Source organism: Pongo abelii, chromosome 1, assembly GCF_028885655.2.
Source record: "Pongo abelii isolate AG06213 chromosome 1, NHGRI_mPonAbe1-v2.0_pri, whole genome shotgun sequence".
In the NCBI taxonomy this organism is placed as follows: Eukaryota; Metazoa; Chordata; class Mammalia; order Primates; family Hominidae; genus Pongo; species Pongo abelii.
In genome coordinates this window covers 223,593,793-223,613,271 of record NC_071985.2, presented here as the reverse complement: position 1 = coordinate 223,613,271, position 19,479 = coordinate 223,593,793, and the positions used below count along the sequence as shown (strand labels likewise).

The window sequence follows — 19,479 nt, the reverse complement described above, 5'->3', positions numbered from 1 at the left end:
TTCAGTTGCTCCATATCTTTGTCAACACCGGATAGTCTCATTTTTGAGTTTAGCCATTCTAATGTGTATGTAATAGATACCTTATTGTATAGTACTTTTAATTTGGATTTCCCTAATGACTAAGACATCAAGCATATTTTCATGTACTTATTGGCCATTCATATATCTTTTGTAAAGAGTCTCTTCCAATCTTATGCCCATTTTAAAAGCCACTTTGTCTTTTTATTATTATTGAATTGTCAGAGCTCTTTATGTATTCTAGTTACAAGTCCTTTGTCAGATATATGCTTGGTAGATATTTTCTCCCAGCCTATGGCTTGTCTCTTCATTTTCTTGACAGTGCCTTTTGAAAAGCAAAAGCTTTAAATTTTGATGGTGTCCATTTGATCAGTTTTTTCCTTTTTGGTTCATGCTTCTTATATCTTAAGATGTTTTTGTTTACTCCAAGGTTGCAAAGATTTTCTTCTATGCTTTCTGATTTCTTATAGAAGTTTTATAGTTTTTGCTTTTTTGTTTCGGTGTGACCCATTTTGAGTTAATTTTTGTGTATGGTATAAGGTGAGAGTCAAGGTTCATTTTTTTTCCTATGGATATCCAGTTGTTCAGCATGGCTGTGGCAAAAATTATCCTTTCCCCATAGAGCTTCCTTGGCCTCTTTATCAAAAATCAGTTGACCATGTAAGCATGGGTCTATTTCTGGACTCTTCTGAATTCTTAACAGCTTAATTAGAGCTCATATTTTTTAATCTATGGAGAGGGGATATAGATATGCCTCTCGGTGTCCTTCCTGCCTAAAGATGACACTGCTAATAGCATTGTAGCCCATGAAAAGTGGAAAAGATTGTCTTTCATGGGATGTACGTGTAAATACAGGCTTTGCATTTTCCAACATGACTACTGTTGTGCTACTGTGGTGCCTTTTGCCATCCAGGCTGCCAGGTCCTTCTGTTCGGAGCAGAGACGATCTGTTTCTGTTGCTCCTCTCTGGGCCTGTCTTTCTGCCCACTGCCAGCCATCCACAGCCATGTGCTTCAGGGCCCACCCCGCCCCCAAGCTGTAGCCAGCCCTTCTCAGCCCAGCCAGGTCCCCGTCTCTCCACACTTGTGCTCTCCACCTCTGTGCTGTAGCAAGCACTGATTTGGTGGGCTGGCTTTATTCCAGGACCTTACTGGGAGTGAGCCTGTCTTGTCATTTAATTTTCAGGGTGGCTTCTGAGCGAAGCTGATGGGCTGATGTGAGAAGCTGGAGACACTGCTGTATGGAGGCATGGCTCCAACCCTGATGAGCCTGGAGGCGACCTCAATGGGCTGGTGTCGTTTCTGCCACTGCCTTGCCCATGCTTGGGCTGCCAGCCTCCCCAAGGACGTGATAGTTCTCTCCCTCTTGTCAGCCAGCACATCACTGGAGTGCCTGTTGTCTCGGCAGGATGGTTCCGTGACAGCTCTCAGCTCTGTGTTCCCGATGAACCTTTACTAGATTGCAGGATTTCCATGGTGTGGATCAGTCTGTGACTTGCTAAACAAGGTTTCAGGCTCAACATTGCCGTGTTGTATGCATGAGTCCCAGTCCTGTGCATGTGTTATTAGTTGATGATGTTTGTTCTCACCTGTTAGGTGAGAATTTGGTTGGTGGAGGTATAAAGAAACAGAGTCATGTTGGTTTTGTTGGTGTTCAGTGAATAGTTAGGAGCTGTGGCGATGCACCTCTCCTGTTCCCGCTCTCTACCATGGTTTTACCTAAACTGCAGCCTTTGCGCAGGCTGACCTCCATGGAGCCGGGCAGAGCTTAAGCTAGTTCGTGGAGTCCTTGGAAGGTTGGGTTTTGAAGAGCTCCATGCCCTTTGCTCTATAGCAGTTTGTCCCCTGACCTCATTGCCACCCACGGCGCCACAGCATAGAGGCAGTCCAGGAAGGCCCAGGTGTGCAGGATGAGGATTGCTGCCACAGATGCCCGTCTCTTCAGCCTTCACAGAGATGCCAGGGCTTTGGTACTGGTGAGGAACCCCTGCCACGCAGCTAGGGCGCCGGTCCTTAGACAGCTGGGCTCTGAGTGAGAGTGAAGATATCGCCTGTTCTTGGATTCTTTGGGGCTCACAAAGCCCTGCCACCTTCAGTCAGTCCTTGATAAGAAGAGAAAAATGTCCTTGGAACCCCCCTGGCTGGTGGTGGCACGAGGGTTTCTGACCCCAGGCTTGTTGCCCACTTGCTACCTTGTCTGCCTTGTCTGCATGGCAGGCTGGTCCCTGCTTCCAGAGTGGAGACTCGAAGCATTTAAAAAGCCCACTCATTCTCTTCCTTTTCTTCCCAGCTAGAGAAGAGTGACTGCCCCATCTCCTGCCCTTGTCTTTATACCTCTGGACGTTCAGGGAGCCTGGTGGCGGGGAGATGTGCTCCCAGGTGCTCTGCTCTCAGTTCCCTTGCGCGGTCTGCACCAGACTTGGAAGAAATAGGCCCCAGGGTGGGGAGGGGCAGGACCCGAGGTGGTCGTGGCTGGGAGTTTGAGCTAGTGTGGACCGTGCTGATGTTTTCGCAGTAGCCTGGTCTGTTACCCTCTGAGAGCTACACAGCGGGTAGGAGTCATCTCTATCTGAGTTTTTCTCTTTTTTCATTTTGCCACAAGACAGAATTGTATCACACATCTCCAAAACGAGTAAAATGGCATTTCAGCTTCTTGTCTTTATAGACTCTCTGAACTTTAGGAAAGATCATTCTGGTCCCTTTTCATTAATAATGAAAACCAGGGGGCAATAAAATGTTCTTAATGTGAGCATGGTAGGAATGAGGAGCAGTGAGGGGTGAAGGGTGAGGCTGCAGGGACCACAGGTGTTTCTTGGGGCTGGAAGAGCTCAGAACTCTGGAAAGTGAGGCAGCTGTTGGAGGGTCCTGGTCCTCAACCCACACAGCCAGCGTCTGCTCAGCCTTGACAGCCCAGAGGGCCCCAGAGAAGGCTGTCCTCCTCATGGCGGGATGTTTGCGGGTGAGCAGAGGAATCCAGCAAACTCCAGGTGCTGGTCAAGCTTTCAGCCAAGTCACAGCTGCTTTCTTGCAAGAGGCTTCGTGGTGTCTGAGAAGTCAGTGGTGAATATGGTATTCGGGCCGCGGGCCCCGTTCCACACTTGTTCTGCCTGAGGATTATGGCTGCAGGGAGGGGTGTTCCGGGTATAGATGAAGGCTCCTGAGCAGGGACTCTGAGATAGCGGGGTGGCCAGGCTGCTCTGTCTTCACTTTTTTCCTCCTGAAAATGGACTTGCACTAGATGTCACATTTTGTATCTGGAGCGCCATGCAAAGCTGGCTAGAAGAGGGGAGACAGAAGAGACACCTGACCGGGACTCCAAGTGCCCAGCTCCTTGGGGTCAAGGTGAAAGATCCGTCTGCCTCAGTGGTCTTAGAGCTCCCTGTGTAACGAGAGGTGATTTGTGTCGGGTGGGGGTGTCCACCATCAGCGAAGTAGCACTGTCCCCTTCCCACGGCAGTTTCTTAGACACCGAGTGTCACTGCACAGCCTGGGAAGGGAGTGGGGAAGTCCTTGCTAACCATAACACAAACCCCAGAACCCATAAAAGAATAGATTGATAAATTTGTATAAAAACCTCTGCGTGCGACAAAACACCATTAGCAGAGTCAAAAGAAAAATAAACCAGAGAAGATGTTTGCGATGCGGATCACAGACAGCGGGCTAATACCCCTGCTATATAAAAAGTCTCTCTAAAGTGACAAGGGAAAAGAAATCAAGTAGAAAAGTGGAGAGCATACAGTACACCGAAAAGGAAATGCTGATGAAAACATGCTCAATCCTCACTCAAAATGAGATCAATGCAAATTAGAACTAGAGTGAACTTCTGTTTTCCTGCTGTGGTATTGGCAGGAATCTCTGCGTTTGAATCGTGCATTGTGTGGGCACAGCCGTGGGGAAGCAGGCATTGCGCAGGGGCTCAGGGTGAATTATCGGCCCCATGGAGGCAGCGTGGCAGTATTTCTCAAAACTGCAAATGCACACGCTTCTGGGACCAGCCTCTGGGAGTTCTGAGGCTCACGGGGTGCGTATCCCTGTGTGGGAGATGGCACGTGTGCCCGTTGTTGATGGCAGCGTGATGTGCAGTAGTAGAAAGTTGGAAATGAGCTGGATGCCCATCGGAGGGCAGGTGAAGTGGAATATCCTGCAGCTGTAGAAAACAAAATTGAGAGATGGGGAAACGTGAAGGAAGAGAAGACATCCTGTGCTGCCTTAGATGTGCACACAAACTCACTGGAAGGATAAATGTAAGACTACTAATGGCTGTTGGTGGTGGGGAAACCTTTTTTCACAGACTGCCCTGTGCTATTTGATGAGTAAATTGTATGCGTGCTACCTGTTCAAAAAGTGTAAAACAGAAATGGGAGTTGGGGACTGAGGGAGAGGCCGTATGTTGATTACAGTTTTGGGACCGAGATTCCAGGGCTAGGACACACCGGGGAGTCTCGCATGGAATCTGCAGGCAGGCAGGGAGTTTGGTGGCCAAGGAGGGACTCCAGTCCCCTCCAGCCCTGTCGTCTCTGCCCCGAGAGTGCCATTCAGCAGCCCTGGGGGAGGGGGTGTCTCCTTGCCCACTCGGAGGTCTTTACGACTTGGATCCCCCTGGTCGGGCTGCGTGCCAGCAGCCCCTTCCCCCTCATGCCACATCCTGCCCTGAGCTGAAAGAAAGAACGGGCCTTCTCCTCCCCTCTGGTCATAAAACGCCAGGACATGGAAGGTACCTCTGAAAACTTACAGGCACAGGTGAGAACTGAGGGCAGAAGTCTCTCAAGCAGCAAGTCCTTCAGCTTCACTTGGCTGTGTTGTGACGCTCCTTCCCAGAGTTCAGAACGCTGCTGATTTTCCCTCTCCCCCTTTCTCCCAGATGAGCAGCACACCATGGGGGCGCCTTCCGGATAGCTCTCCACTGGTGCTGTGATCGCCTTCCCCGCTGGTCTGTGTCCCACCCACGCTTCTCCTGATGACAGATCCTTCGGGGGGAGGCAGAGCACCCGCCTCGTGGCCTGGAGATGGCAGCTCCAGAAAGGTGTTCGCAGTGGCGACAGGGCTCTCCCGCGTGCCTTGGAGGATCAGATGAGGTTGTGGACATGGGAGCACTTTGTGAACTGGACATGGGAAAGAGTGAAGGTGGAAACTCTCCCCACATCAACTAGAATTACATTCAGGAGGGCACTTTGCTATGTGCCGTTCTAAAGAGAATTGGGGCCGGGCGCGGTGCTGCGCGCCTGTAGTCCATCTGCTTGGGAGGCTGAGGTGAGAGGATTCCTTGAGTCCAGGAGTTCTGGGCTGCGGGGCACTGTGCTGATGGCGGTTCTGCACTAAGTTCTGCATCAATATGATGACCTCCTGGAGTAGGGGACCACAAGTTTGCCTAAGGAGGTCAGAAATGGAGCCGGTCAAAACTCCCATTCTGATCAGCAGTGGGACATGCCTGTGAATTGCCACTGCACTCCAGCCTGGGCAACATAACAAGAGCCCATCTCTAAAATGATTACTTAATTAATACAAATAAAGAGAAGAGAACGGGGCCAGGTGCTCTTGCATGAAGACTGGCTGCCCTTGACAGCAGCAGCAATATGTTCTCCTGAGACATCGCCCCACTCCCTTCTTGCCCTCTGTGCTGGTCCCAGTCCCTCTCCACCTCATGAACCCTTGCAGCAGGCTCGCCCCAGCTCTTCTGCCTCTGCGGCCCCCACTTCTGACCACCCTCGGAGCCACCCCGATGCTGCTTTCCAGGGTCATGGCACTCCCTGATTCACATCCCCCAGTGACTCCCATTGCTTAGGAAAGAATATTCGGCTTCCTTGACCACATAGTCCACCTGGCGCCACCTCTCCACCTCTTTCCTGCCCCGCCCCAGCCCCCCACTGTACCTGCGGCTTCCTTGGCTCCTCTCCGTTCTCCCCAGCATCCTGCTCTTGGGGTCCTCTGGGCCAGAGCAGCTCTCCTCTTTAGTCAGGCCCAGGGTGCCCACCTGGTCTACACCCACCTACCATCTCTCCTTTGTGCTTGCTCCCCTCCAGCCCCCAAGGGCCTCAGGGCTCCTCCAAGGCCCTGCTGACCCCAGCCCCTCTCCCCTGCCACCCCCATCCCTTTTGATAGGAAGTTCTTACTCTCTGAAGCCTTGCTCAGTCATTTGGAGACTTGTGTTTTCTCTCCGCTGGCTCCAAGCGAGAGCAGGGCTGGGAGGTCTAGTTTATCACAGCCCACCCCCGTGCCCCCACCCAGCGTACCACAGCCCCCCTCTCCACTTCGCTGAGGCCCCGCTTGGTTCTGCTGTGGCCCCTAGCTTATCGCCAGCTATAGTAGGGCATATATGGGTGTATTTATGCTCCCCCAAACGTACTCCTGTTATCCTCTCTGGATCTTTTGTTCCTGAGGTAGAGACCATGCTGTTGGTCTTCAGATCACCTCTGCCACCTGACTGCCGACTCGGGTCTCAGCTCACTGCTAGATACCTCCACCCACAGCCTGCAGTCAGGGTTGGGTGACTGGCATCCCTTGTGTCCCAGTTGAGGCAGTGGGAACAGGAGGGGTGGAGCCGAGCTGCTGTTGTGATGATCATGTACTGCCTTCCTGCGGTGGAGTGTTCCACTTGCCCATCGTTGGAGGCGAGGATACTGCGCCACTGAGGCACCTGTGCTGGCCCCCACCCGGGGAAGGACGCGATGTGCATCTTCTAACCCTCCTCCTCTTCCCGCCTGTAGGTCCTGCAGGCTCCCGATGGCGAGATTACGGCGCCCTGGCCATCATCATGGCAGGCATCGCATTTGGCTTTCACCAGCTCTACAAGGTGAGTCACCCCCAGCGGCTGTGGTTGCTGTGCCCCTGCCAGCCTCTGGCATTCAGCACCCTTTCACTCGTTCCCCTGCAGGGAGGCACTGCCGTGCTCTGCCCCGGAGCGTGTTGGCAGCGAGAGGCTGTGGTAGAGGTCAGGGTTCACAGCTGGATCCAGGCCTTGCTCTGCTGCGGGGCTTGGCAGGCTCTGCCCACCTTTTCTCCAGTGCTCAGCATGTACCACCCAGATCTCCACTTGCAGGGGCATCGTGAGGTCTGTCCCTTGCCAGCCCGTGTCAGGCACTTAGAGTAGTGCCTGCACAGGGAAGCCGTGCGAGCAGTTTTGAGACACAGAATAACATAATGGCGAAGAGCATGGACGCTGGGCCAGCTGCTTTGCTGAGCCCTGGCTCTGCCCCTCAGGAGCTTGGTGATCACAGGCTCTGGTCTGTAAAAATGGGGATAACAGTCCCCACTTCACAAGGTTGTTGTGAAGTCCCTAAGAGTCAGTCTCCCTTGTAGAGGGCTCAGAGCCATGCCTGGCACATGGAAGTGCTTTGTACACCGTTGTTCTGCCCTAGCATTTAAGAGCGGCGGTGAGAACCTCCGTGTCATCAGATGTATGGGAGCTGTTCTTTTTGCTCTGTCTGTTGTGCTGGCATCTATAGAAATCTAGGATTTCCCAGGCTTCTCAAATCAACTTTGAGGATCCCAGGCTCATTGCTTGCTACAGAACTGCAGGCATGAAGTGAACATTGACTCCCTTGTGAAGGCCCAACTTGGACGTGAAGCAAATGAGTCTAGTTTCTAGAAAATGCAGGCCAGGGTAGGTGCCCCGTCCAGATCTTGGGATCCTGTGGAGAAGCCTCTTTTCTTTTGAGGCTGCCAGCTCCTCCACCCGATTGGTGATTTTTTTTTTTTTTTTTTTTGAGATGGAGTCTCGCTCTGTCACCCAGGCTGGAGTACAGTGGCATGATCTCGGCTCACTGCAACCTCCACCTCCTGAGTTCAAGCAATTCTCCTGTCTCAGCTTCCTGAGTAGCTGGGATTATAGGCATGCTGGTGCACGCCTGGCTAATTTTTGTATTTTTAGTAGAGACGGGGTTTCACTGTGTTGGCCAGGCCGGTCTCGAACTCATGACCTCAGGTGATCTGCCCACCTCGGCCTCCCAAAGTGCCAGGATTACAGGCGTGAGCCACCGTGCCCGGCTGGTGATTTTCTTTTTTAAACAACCTGAATGAGCACTCAGACTCGCCATGGTCACTCTTATCACATGAAACGTGTTCAGCCATGGTACTCTGGATTCTTCATTTTTGATGTAGTACAAAAGCTAATGACAGTTGTAGCAGAATATAATTTTTTAAGTGTAGCATGTATTCCTGGAGCTGGACATTTCCATCTTAGAAATTGAGGAACAAGGGCTGGGCGAGGTGGCTCACGCCTGTAATCCTAGCACTTTGGGAGGCTGAGGCCAAGGATCCTGACGTGATCACGAGGTCAGGAGATCGAGACCATCCTGGCTAACACGGTGAAACCCCGACTCTACTAAAAATACAAAAAATTAGCCCGGCATGGTGGCAGGCACCTGCAGTCCCAGCTACTGGGGAGGCTGAGGCAGGAGAATGGGGTGAACCTGGGAGGCGGAGCTTGCAGTAAGCCAAGATCATGCCACTGCACTCTAGCCTGGGTGACAGAACAAGACTCCATCTCAAAAAAAAAAAAAAAAAAAGAAAAAGAAATCGAGAAACAAAACATCCTGGGTTGGCCCAGGTGCCGTGGCTCACACCTCTAATCCTAGTACTTTGGGAGGCCAGGGCAGGCAGATTGCTTGAGCCCAGAAGTTTGAGATTAGCCTGGCCAACATGGTGAAACTCTGTCTCTACCAAAAAATAAAATAAAATAAAATAAAATAAATAAGCTAGGCATGGTGGTGTGAGCCTGTAGTCCCAGCTATACTCGGGAGGCTGAGGTGGGAGGATCACTTGGGCTCGGGAGGTGGAGGTTGCAATGAGCTGAGATCACACTACTGCACTCCAGCCTGGGCAACAGAAGGAGACCCTGTCTCAATTTAAAAAACAAAATAATCCAGGCACAGTGGCTCACGCCTATAATCCCAGGACTTTGGGAGGCTGAGGTGGGTGGATCAGTTGAGGTCAGGAGTTTGAGACCAGCCTGGCCAACAAGGTGAAACCCTGTCTCTACTGAAAATACAAAAATTAGCTGGGTGTCATGGCGTGCACCTGTAATCCCAGCTCCTCGGGAGGCTGAGGCAGGAGAATCACTTGAACCTGGGAGGCATAAGTTGCAGTGAGCCTGCAGTGAGCCGAGATTGTGCCACTGCACTCCAGCTTGGGTGAAAGAGCGAGACTCTGTCTCAAATAAATAAATAAATAAATAAATAAATAAATAAACAAACAAACAAACAAACAAACAGAACAGAACAGAACAAAAACACCTCTTGGGACCTGGTACTTCTCCCTCTGAACTGGTGCCCCCTTCAAATCACTGACTGTGTACAAGCACCAAGAAGAATGTGACACGAACGCCAGAGTCCTCAGATGAATGCCCCGGCTGTAATGAGCAGTAGACACTGTCACATGGCCACCCATGGAGGGCCTGTGGCCTGACGGGAGCGGGAGGGCAGCTCGGCAGCCTGCCTTATTAGTGTGGGCACTCACACGGAGCTGCCACCTGTAGTTTCTACGAAGCTCTGGGCTCTCCGCTCTGCTTTAAAAAAGAAAAGAAACGTTGCAGTATCAGTCACAGTGGTAACGAGAATTTCTAAAGCATCTGCTCAGTTTCTCAAAATTAAAAAAAAAAAAGGAAATGGTAAGCCCTCAACTGGCTTTATAAGCATGTGAAGACTTCAGCTAGGGCAGCGTGTCTGCTCCTGCCCTTAAGACTTCTGATCTCAGAAATGGGGTGTTTAGTTGGTTACACACACATACATTAATTTTCTTTCTTTTTTTTTTTTTTTTTTTGAGACAGAGTCTAACTCTGTCACCCGGGCTGGGCTGGAGTGCAGTGGCATGATCTTGGCTCACTGCAGCCTCCGCCTCCCGGGTTCAAGCGATTCTCCAGCCACAGCCTCCCGAGGAGCTGGGATTACAGGCATGCGCCACCACACTCAGCTAATCTTTATATTTTTAGTAGAGACGGAGTTTCACTGTGTTGGCCAGGCTGGTCTCGAACTCCTGACCTCATGATCTGCCCACCTCAGCCTACCAAAGTGCTGGGATTACAAGCCTGAGCCACCGCATCCGGCCGAGAATTCTTTACTTTCATGCTGAGGACATTTCATCCTGAAGCGTAAGGCTACCTTTGATGAGTTTTGGCTCAGTTGTGGGTAATAGCTCACACTGTGGTTGAAAAGCACTTTGCAAAATAGAAAATGCGTCTATACATGTGCTGCTGAAGAATGATCTGAATTCACTTAGGAGTCACTGGAAATGAGTTCCCACAAACCCCTCATGAGAGAGCTTCTTATCCTTCCCTGGTACAGAAACCGTAATGGAGAAGTTTCCGTCCTCTTTCCTATCTGGGCCCAGATAGATTAAGAACCTAAGTTATCCCTGGGCAGCTCCTGCCAGGCCTGTGCTGCACTGCCTCTGGCAGCAGCCACTGAAGTGGGCAGCGGGTCTCACTCCTCACCTGGGGGGCTTTGTCTCCATGTCTCGAGTGGCTGGACGTCAGTGCACATATTCCTACACGCAGCTGTCCCTGCAGGCCCCACCACCCACCTCCACCCCTCCACACCCTCACCTCCAAGGCAACCAAGAGCACCAGTTGCCAGCCCTGCCCTGCCTGCCTCCTTCCTGAACGGCCCCCTCGGGCATCCCTTGTTCTAGGCCCCTGTGAGGGGTGGCCCTGCTGCATCCACTTTCTTTTTCCCCAGAGCCAGTTTCTTCTGGTCCTGCACCTTCCTCTCCCTTCTTCCCTGTGTTTCATTCTGGGGAACTCGACTTCTTTTGACTCTTACATGAAGGAAGTTTGTTCTGAGGATTCAGGCTTCATTTAGAAAAAGACTGAGGTGACCTCTTCCAGCAGCCTCAGAGCGCCGCATGTTATCCCCTGGCGAGAGAACCAAGGGTCCCAGAAATGTGTTGTTGATTTTCCTTTAGTTTCTCCAGTGATGTTTTGTTTATTAATTTACTCATTTGTTTCTGAATAGGTGATTCACTCACAGGTTCAAAATGTTTACGATTCAGGAGAATATGCCGGGAACAGCTGCCCCGCCTCCCTCGCCTCCCGGAGGCTCCAGCATTATCTGTTGCTTGTGTGTCCATCCACATTTATATCTTACGACTTTGACAGTAGAGTTTATAACTTTATGTTACAGAAATAGTGTAGCATCACTAAGAAAAGTCAATAAAGGAACCAAAAAGTTCCCATCACTGCAGATCCAGCTGACCCTCCCTGTCCACGTTCCGTCCTGGTCCTTGTCCTTATTCAGGCAGAATTTTTACGTGGTTGTAATCACAGTCTCATAACTTTTTCAAATATCTTGTTCATTTATGGTGTTTGCTTAGGGTTTCCAAAACCCGGGGATGACAGGGAGAAAGTTGGGCGGCAGAATTTGAGAGATTGTTGGAGGATAACCCCGGGTCCGTATGCATTCCTCACCCTGTCCCGCTTCTTGCAGAAATACCTGCTCCCCCTCATCCTGGGCGGCCGAGAGGACAGAAAGCAGCTGGAGAGGATGGAGGCCGGTCTCTCTGAGCTGAGTGGCAGCGTGGCCCAGACAGGTAAAGATTAATGACTCCATCAAGTCACCCCTCACAGCCTTCTCCAAGCAGCCCCTTCTCTGCCCCTCCCCTCTCCCTCCGTCTCCACTCTGTGTGGTGACTTCATTTATCTGCTCTGAGAATCTGTTCACATTTGCAAATGAAGCCGCCGTCATTTCGGTTTAATTTGAAATTGCTTGTTTACTGTCGGCGCGGCCTCAATTAATTATGTTTTTACAGAAAGGCTCCCAACCTCAGAATATTAATAAGGGGAATAAAATGACAGCCTTTCTAAGGGCTGTAAAGTTCATTTTTAATTTCTGCTTCTATGAGGTTTTCAGGGGGGTTTTCAGTGATTTTCCCCCTTCCCTCTAAGACTCGACTGTGGGGTCAAGAGAGTCTGTAATTACTGTGGCTCCCGGGACCCCAGCCACCTCCCCTGTTATCGACTTGACAGGGCTCGCGTTCATTACCTGGTGCCCCAGCGATGGCCCAGATTAGCTGGGACCTGTCGCGCCAGGGGTGGCTTCTCTTCTTTATAAACTTGTTTACTAGACGGCAGCTCTGAATCTAAAAACCGGAGCGAGGCCGACGAGAGAGCCACCTGTCCCAGGCAGGAGTCTGTGTCCCTCTGGAGCACGTTTGTGAAGCTCGCAGAAACCCTCTCAGAAACCCTCTGACGCGTCCATCCTGTTGGCTTTTGCTCCTGCGAGGCTGACATTGGTGGCAACAAGGTCCCGAGGGGTCACGGGACACCAGGGAATTGAGCAGGCAGCCTGGGGTCAGGTGGGGAGGGCGGGAAGGAGCAGTGGGAAACAGGATGTGCGGCTTGAGCCACGCCTGGATGTGAATGTGGCGGGGACCTGAGATGCATCTCTCCCAGCATTGGAGACTCCAGGAGTTTCACAAGGACACTGAGGCCCAGCAGATGAAGGACGCAGGCGCCAGAGAAGCCGGGAGAGCTCAGCAAATCATAGCCAGCTCTAATTAGAGGGGAGAGGTTCTGGACGGATATACTGTTGACCATGGACAACTACACAATGGAAAGATAAAGTAGAAATACTAGAGGTTAGATACAGTGCAGGCAGATCACCCGGAGTGCAGATAAATTAGATGGATTGCGGGGGCTGGGGGTGTCTGCAGATAAATTAGATGGAGCGGGAACACGGGCAGCTCCTAGGTGTGCGGACCAAGTGAGGGGAACGTCTGTGCCTGTGAATTTACCGGCGCCGTGACTGCTTTCTCCTCGCAGTGACTCAGTTACAGACGACCCTTGCCTCCGTCCAGGAGCTGCTGATTCAGCAGCAGCAGAAGATCCAGGAGCTTGCCCACGAGCTGGCCGCTGCCAAGGTACCTATCTCTGCCGCGCAGGGCCCTCCAGGCCCAGGTCTGTCCCATGTGCCCTTCACTCTTGTCCCTTGGGCTGGGCTTGCCACCTTCGGGAGCTGGACTTTGCCCCAGTCTCACGGTGGTTACACAGCCACGGCCGACGCTGCCCTTTCTCTCCTTGTAGAGACAGGAGGCCGTTGCTGGGCAGTCAGTGTGACGTTTAACTGTTGAGGCCATCCTTTCTCACTCTGTGTCACCTCCCAACAGGAGGAAGGAAAAGCTACCCTCTGCCTGTGGAGATCTCATGGCAGCCACATTCCCGCGGCTCTGGAGGCTTTCTGTGTAGACATGGAACGGCCTCTACCTATAAGTTAGGTTGCAGGTCACAGCATGGCCAGGAGGGGTTCTGGAACAGACAGGGGAGAAGCGAGTCGCAGTTAGTTCACCAGCCCCAGCCCCATCCACACCGCAGTGCAGCGGGCAGTTTCTCTAGACTCAGGTTCCAGGGGTTCTGGCAACCCTAGGAGCCAGAACCAACTCCCAAGGCAGTGTCCTTGCCTCACTGCCCAAATGTGAAGAAATCTTGGCATGGCAGCTTCCAGGACCAGGCTGAATCCTGGCCCTGCCACTTGTTAGCTGTATGACCACGGGCAAGTTACTTAACCTCTCTGAGTCTTAGTCTCATCTGTAAAATGGAGCCATAATGGCACCTAATTCCTGGGGCTCTTCATGGGTTCAAGAGGGTGCCTGGCTCCAGCCAGCTCGCAGGATTGCAGGCCTGGGTTCTGTGGGTGGGTAACGGGTCATCCCTGAGGCAGCATCAGACAGACCAGGCCCAGGAGACAGTGGCCTGGTGGCTCCAGAACACCCACTGGCTCCTCTCTCTGTCCCTTGCCCCACAGCTCTGTGGCCGGTGGACACTGCTCCCTGTCTGCCCCCACAACCTGGGCTCTGGAGAGTCCCATCCCGAGTTGCTTACCCAGGGAAAGCCACTCGTAGTGTACGAGTTGGCTTGAGCCAGCACTCAGATCTTTTGCATTTGCAAAAACCACAAAAATTAGAATCTTTCCATTTTCCATGGAGTCTGGGGTGTCTCTTGTGAAGAGGGTCCCGGGAATCTCCTCCCTGGACATCCAAACCACACACAGAGGTGCCACCTGCCCTTCCTCCTGGGATGGCTGCGGGTACTGGTGACCACCTCCAGCCACTGCAATGCGTGTTCTCCGCGGGTGGCCGGTCCCTAAAGCACCAGGAAGCCCAGCAATGGCCCCGCCTGCTCTCCTGGGTCAGGTCATCTTTTGGATCCATGCTCTGCCTGTGGCCAGAAGCCATTCCGGAAATTGGAAAACTGTTTTCAGGCCTTAACGCCTGAGATTAAGACCACATGTTGTGTTTAAGAAGCAGTGGGGGCCCGGGATGTGCTTAGTGGTGAGAGGGGTCGGGCCTCTCAGAGTCCCTCGAGCTGGCTTTGCTGCCGCTGTCCCTGGCCCACCCCAGCCTTCTCTCCCGAGCTGCTTGGGACCACTGGCTTGGCATCTAAACTTGTATGTGTGAGGACTTTGGTTACCCCATAAACCAAAGACCCAGAGCTGTGTTTTCTCAGCTGTAATGTAAGTTTTTATATCTGGCTTCCAAACTCCTACTGGAGCACTGTAAAAAATTAAAAAGAAGAGCTTTAAGTAATTAAAAAACCTACATAAAACTGAAGGCTATGAGTTTTCTACAACTGTTTTTTAAAGAGGCTGGTTAAAAAGCCCCAGATGTCAGATTTTATTTCTAAATCCTGGCATCTGGCACCATATGCGTTTGGAAATCTGAGTCCTTTGTAGGCCAGTGAGTGGAAATTGTGCCCTTGTTAATGGGCTGCTGTAGCTTTCAAGGTCTCAGAGAAGCCAGAACAGTGGCTCCTGGGTCCTCCCTGTCTGGTGGTCTGGAGTAGGAACCCTGAGGGGCTGTGTCTGAGGGTGGTGGGTGACACACACTCACTCTCAGACTGCCCAGGTTTTCCTTCCTGAGCCCTACAGGCCCTCTGAAGGACTTCTCCCTGCTAAGGTGTGCCAGCTGGGCTGCTTGCTGGGGTGAGCCCACAGCAGCCCCTGACCCCACGTCAGCCCAGCGGCCCACAGCACACTGGTAGGGAACAGCCAGGGAACGTCCCCTCTGCCCACCTCGGGGGAGCAGTATCTGGAGAGCTGGCAATATTCATCTGTGCACTTAAAGACGGCCTGGGGTGGCCTTCAGCCTGGGCGAGATAGACCTCACACGGAGGCCTCATGGCATTGTCCTCTGTGCACATGCCACAAGCAGGTGGCCACCGGCAGCTCCCATTTGGGGACCTCTGGTTTGGCTGTCCTCTTCCCCGTCTATACCAGCAAGATTTTCCAGAAGTAAGATGTAGTTCTGTGAAGTTTATTTGGAAAACAGTGTTCCTTCAAAGAGGAAAGGTGTGCATGAAAGGACGGGGTTTGTCAGAGATGGTGGCTGTTTCCTCTTTCCACCCGGGCCATCTTAAATCCCAGACATCATCCCGCTTCATACCGCACCCGCACGCCTCCACATGTCTCTAAAAGATGCCCACGATACCATTATGTCACCTAAAAACACGTAATGATTCCTTATGTCATCAGATGTCCAAACAGAGCCGTGGGAATGTTTAAGGATGTCATCATCCAGAGACGTGGCAGGCAGTGGGCAGTGGCAGAACCTTCCCCCGGGTTCCCCAGAACAGACCCAGAAGGCCCCACCTGCTGCCCCCACCCAGGTCCTCCTGCAGCCACAGGCCCCGCCTGTGCCTCAAGGTGCCCACCCTGAGCCTCCCTGTGCTCTGCTTTCAGGCCACCACATCCACCAACTGGATCCTGGAGTCCCAGAATATCAACGAACTCAAGTCCGAAATTAACTCCTTGAAAGGGCTTCTTTTAAATCGGTAGGAGGGAGGAATGGGGACCCTGTTCTGGTCGGGCCTGGAAAGGAGGACTGGGAGCTCCAGGGCATGGGAGGGGCATGACCCCCACCCCCACCCCCAAGGACCCCATCTGTCTGGGTGACTCAGGCACTGAGTCTGGGGCCTTTTGAGCTTCTCTTTTCATTCCCTAGTTGACCCCCTCTCCACTCCAGAGGTGACGGTCTGTGGCACACAACTTTTGAAATACAGTTCCCAGGCCTGTGAAGACCTGGTCAGGGACAGCTTGAGCAAAAAAAAAAAAAGCAGGGCCCTTGGAGCAGAGGAGAACTTCCTGGTTTGGCTCCTCCTTCCTGAGCCCCAGATGACCACTCAGTGACAGCTTTGTCCCAGGGAAAGCCCCTGCGGGAGGGTCTTTGTGTTTTGTACTTGGAAGGGTTCCACGACTGAAGACGTGGGCAGAAGCAGGCCCTGCCCCCCCAGCTTCTTGGTTGTCCCCCTGTAGCAACAGCACATTGTCACCAATGCAACCTCAGAGGTAGGGTGACCAACTTGTCCTGCTTTGCCTGGGACTGTCCTGGTTTTATTTATTTTTATTTTTATTTTTTTTGAGATGGTGTCTCGCTCTGTTGCCCAGGCTGCAGTGCAATGGCACAATCTCGGCTCACTGCAACCTCTGCCTCCCGGGTTCACGCCATTCTCCTGCCTCAGCCTCCCGAGTAGCTGGGATTACAGGTGCCCACCACCACTCCCAGCTAATTTTTGTATTTTTAGTAGAGGTGGGATTTTGCTATGTTGGCCAGGCTGGTCTTGAACTCTTGACCTCAGGTCATCTGCCCATGGCCTCCCAAAGTGCTGGGGTTACAGGTGTGAGCCACTGTGCCTGGACTGTTCTGGTTTTTTAAAACGGAAAGTCCAGTGTCCAGGAGCCACTCTGTCCTGGGAGCCGCAACTGTGGGCTGTCCTCCTGGGCTGATGCCCTAGTGGGCCTTGCATGGGGTATCCTTGTTTCCCTGCTGGGCCTGGGTTTGGTGGGAGCTGGGTGAGTGGAAGGGTGCAGGTGGGCTCTTCACTAGGGTCCAGGATGGGGTGCAGAGGGGTCTTGTGGCTCCAGCCAGAAGATCCCATTTTCCAAGCCACCCAACTTCCTGGTTCTCCCTGAGGAAAAGAACATGTCCTGGAAAAAGGTGTGACGCTGGCAGAGGCCAGAGCATTGTCATTAGGAGACGGCCTCCATTTTCCCTAACCGAGACCAGTGCCTTGGAGGCTGGGGATGGAGGCCAGGCCATCGGGCGACCGTGGGGCCAAGAAAACTGTACACGGAATTTCTTGTTAGCGTTTAGGATGCTGGTGAATAAAGCAGGCCGTGGTGTGTGCCCCACTCAAGTGGGGTCTGAGGTGGGAGAGTTGTGTCTAAGGCCCCTGCTGGGGGACAGCCCTGTGGGCAGGGCTTTGTCCTCTTGGCTCAGGCAGAGATGGGCCTGCCTGTTGGAGAGCTCTGTCTCTGAGCCGTTGCCAAGTGGACCTGACCTCCCAGGTCCCTCCTGGAATTAGCTTTGGTTTGGGCTGGCTGCTGGCCCAGGAAGGGAGTACGGAGCAGAAGGGAGAGCTGCCTCTTCCCCGTTGAAAGTGTTGAGCTCAGAAGTTTTCTAGCAAAGGGCATCACCACCGCCCTTTTGGTTCTGATGTGTCTGACCCCCTGCCAGTGGCCAGGGCTCCCTGCCTCCACCTTCTGCTCAGGCCATAGACAAATTAGGACTGTGGCTCAGGTGTCTGGAGTCCCCAGTCATAGCCCTTTTGGGCTCCTCCCCACCCTGTCCCTCTCCTGGCCACTGGCGTGGAGGCAGGGACGATGCTGAGGATCAGGAGCAAGCAGGCTCCCGTATGGCAGGCAGGCCCCACTTGGCTTCCAGCAGCTGCCCAGGCAGATGGGCCTCGCCCAGGACGGGGGTCCCAGGGGGACCCTGGGCTGTCTGTGGGGGCACAGGACATGCTTGGCATCTATCTCAGCTATAGGATCTTAGCTCCTGAAAGGAGGGGAGGAAGGGCTCCATCCTGTCCCTTGCCCAGTGGCCCTGGGGGAGCAGCTCACCATCGCCGAGCCCTTGCGGTTCAGGGAAGGCATGGCCCTTCGAGGGTGGGAGTCCTGAATGCCACCACCAACCTCCTCCCCTGCTTCTCCCGCCAGGAGGCAGTTCCCTCCGTCCCCGTCAGCCCCGAAGATCCCTTCCTGGCAGATCCCGGTCAAGTCACCGTCACCCTCCAGCCCCGCGGCCGTGAACCACCACAGCAGCAGTGACATCTCACCTGTCAGCAACGAGTCCACGTCGTCCTCGCCTGGGAAGGAGGGCCACAGCCCTGAGGGCTCCACAGTCACCTACCACCTGCTGGGCCCCCAGGAGGAAGGCGAGGGGGTGGTGGACGTCAAGGGCCAGGTGCGGATGGAGGTGCAAGGCGAGGAGGAGAAGAGGGAGGACAAGGAGGACGAGGAGGACGAGGAGGATGACGATGTGAGCCATGTGGATGAGGAGGACTGCCTGGGGGTGCAGAGGGAGGACCGCCGGGGCGGGGATGGGCAGATCAACGAGCAGGTGGAGAAGCTGCGGCGGCCCGAGGGCGCCAGCAACGAGAGTGAGCGGGACTAGGGCTGCGCCTGCTGCCTCCAGCCCTGAGGATGGCATCCAGTGTGCCCGTGCGTGGCCACACCCTGCCTCCCTCTCTGGCCCTGGGAGGGCAGCTTGGAGCCCAGGTAGGGGGCAGAGCTGTCCTCAGCTGCACTGCGGCCTGGTGGCAGTGTGGGGAATCACACTTCTGTCCACCTGGCCTCCTCTTGCCTGGCCGCCAGCCTCAGCCCCAGCCCCAGCCCCAGCCCCAGCTGCCTTTGGCTTTGATCTCAAGTCAGGCTGAAGGCAGCGAAGCCTCGGGGCCCAAGCCCCTCCCCGGCCCCCTCTCCCGGACAGACGCCTTGCCCAGGGTGTGTTTGCCGAGTGTCTTGACTACCGTGACACCACGCATGGCCAGAGCTAGCGTCCCTACTGCCTCCCGACTCCTCAGTGGAGGAGGAGCTGCGGTCCCTCTGGTGTCTGCCGTCGCCCTCCCTCCCTGGGCCCGGCCCTGGACCCCTCAGGTGCCTGTCCCCAGCCCCCACCCCACTCGTGCCCCGTCGTCCTCCCAGACAAATGAAACCACGCTGCGCTTCCGATGCCCCCGCTTGCCGTGTCACGGTTCAGCTAATCCCATGGCGAGATGGGGGCTCCGGAGGAGGAGGAGGAGGGGGAGGAGGAGGAGGAGGAGGAGGAGGAGGAGGAGGAGCCGGGCACCAGGGCCTTCCCGACCAACAGCCAGCTCTGTCCTTCCCCCAGGAAACACATGTTCATTTGTGTGATCATGTATAGACCTCAGAACGGAAGATAGGACTGTATATAATTGTAATAAATACCAGTTGCCACTATTTAATTTCCGCCTGTGGCTGCCTGTCTGCTCGTGGCACCCTGGGTACGGGGGGTCGTCTCAGCGCAGCCTCCAGCTGGTGAAGTGTGGGTGAGGGCCCATGGGCAGCTTCTGCCGCGGCTCAGCCAGAAGCAGAGGCCTTGTTCAGGTCCAGTGGCTGCCGGAGGGTGACACTCTGCTGACTGCAGGAGGATCAGGGACCTTGTGTGACTGTATATAGACCTCATGTGGAGTGAGGAGCTCTCCTTCCTTAAATGAACGCATGCTTCCCGGGGAGGGGAG

At 53.7% G+C, this 19,479-nt stretch overlaps 1 protein-coding gene across 5 annotated transcripts in view; it reads left to right on the top strand.

The window, feature by feature from the left end:
* PEX14 (peroxisomal biogenesis factor 14) overlaps positions 1-19,203 on the top strand; it is a 157,652-nt gene extending 138,449 nt beyond the window's left edge. For all 5 annotated transcript variants that reach the window (XM_024253254.3, XM_024253251.3, XM_024253256.2 and 2 more), the window contains 5 exons: positions 6,722-6,807; positions 11,435-11,537; positions 12,769-12,866; positions 15,680-15,771; positions 17,936-19,203. In XM_024253254.3, coding sequence (XP_024109022.1) covers positions 6,722-6,807; positions 11,435-11,537; positions 12,769-12,866; positions 15,680-15,771; positions 17,936-18,392 — 836 coding nt within the window. In that variant the 3' untranslated portion in view covers positions 18,393-19,203. The remainder of the gene's footprint in view (positions 1-6,721; positions 6,808-11,434; positions 11,538-12,768; positions 12,867-15,679; positions 15,772-17,935) is intronic.
* Positions 19,204-19,479: the final 276 nt, after the last annotated feature.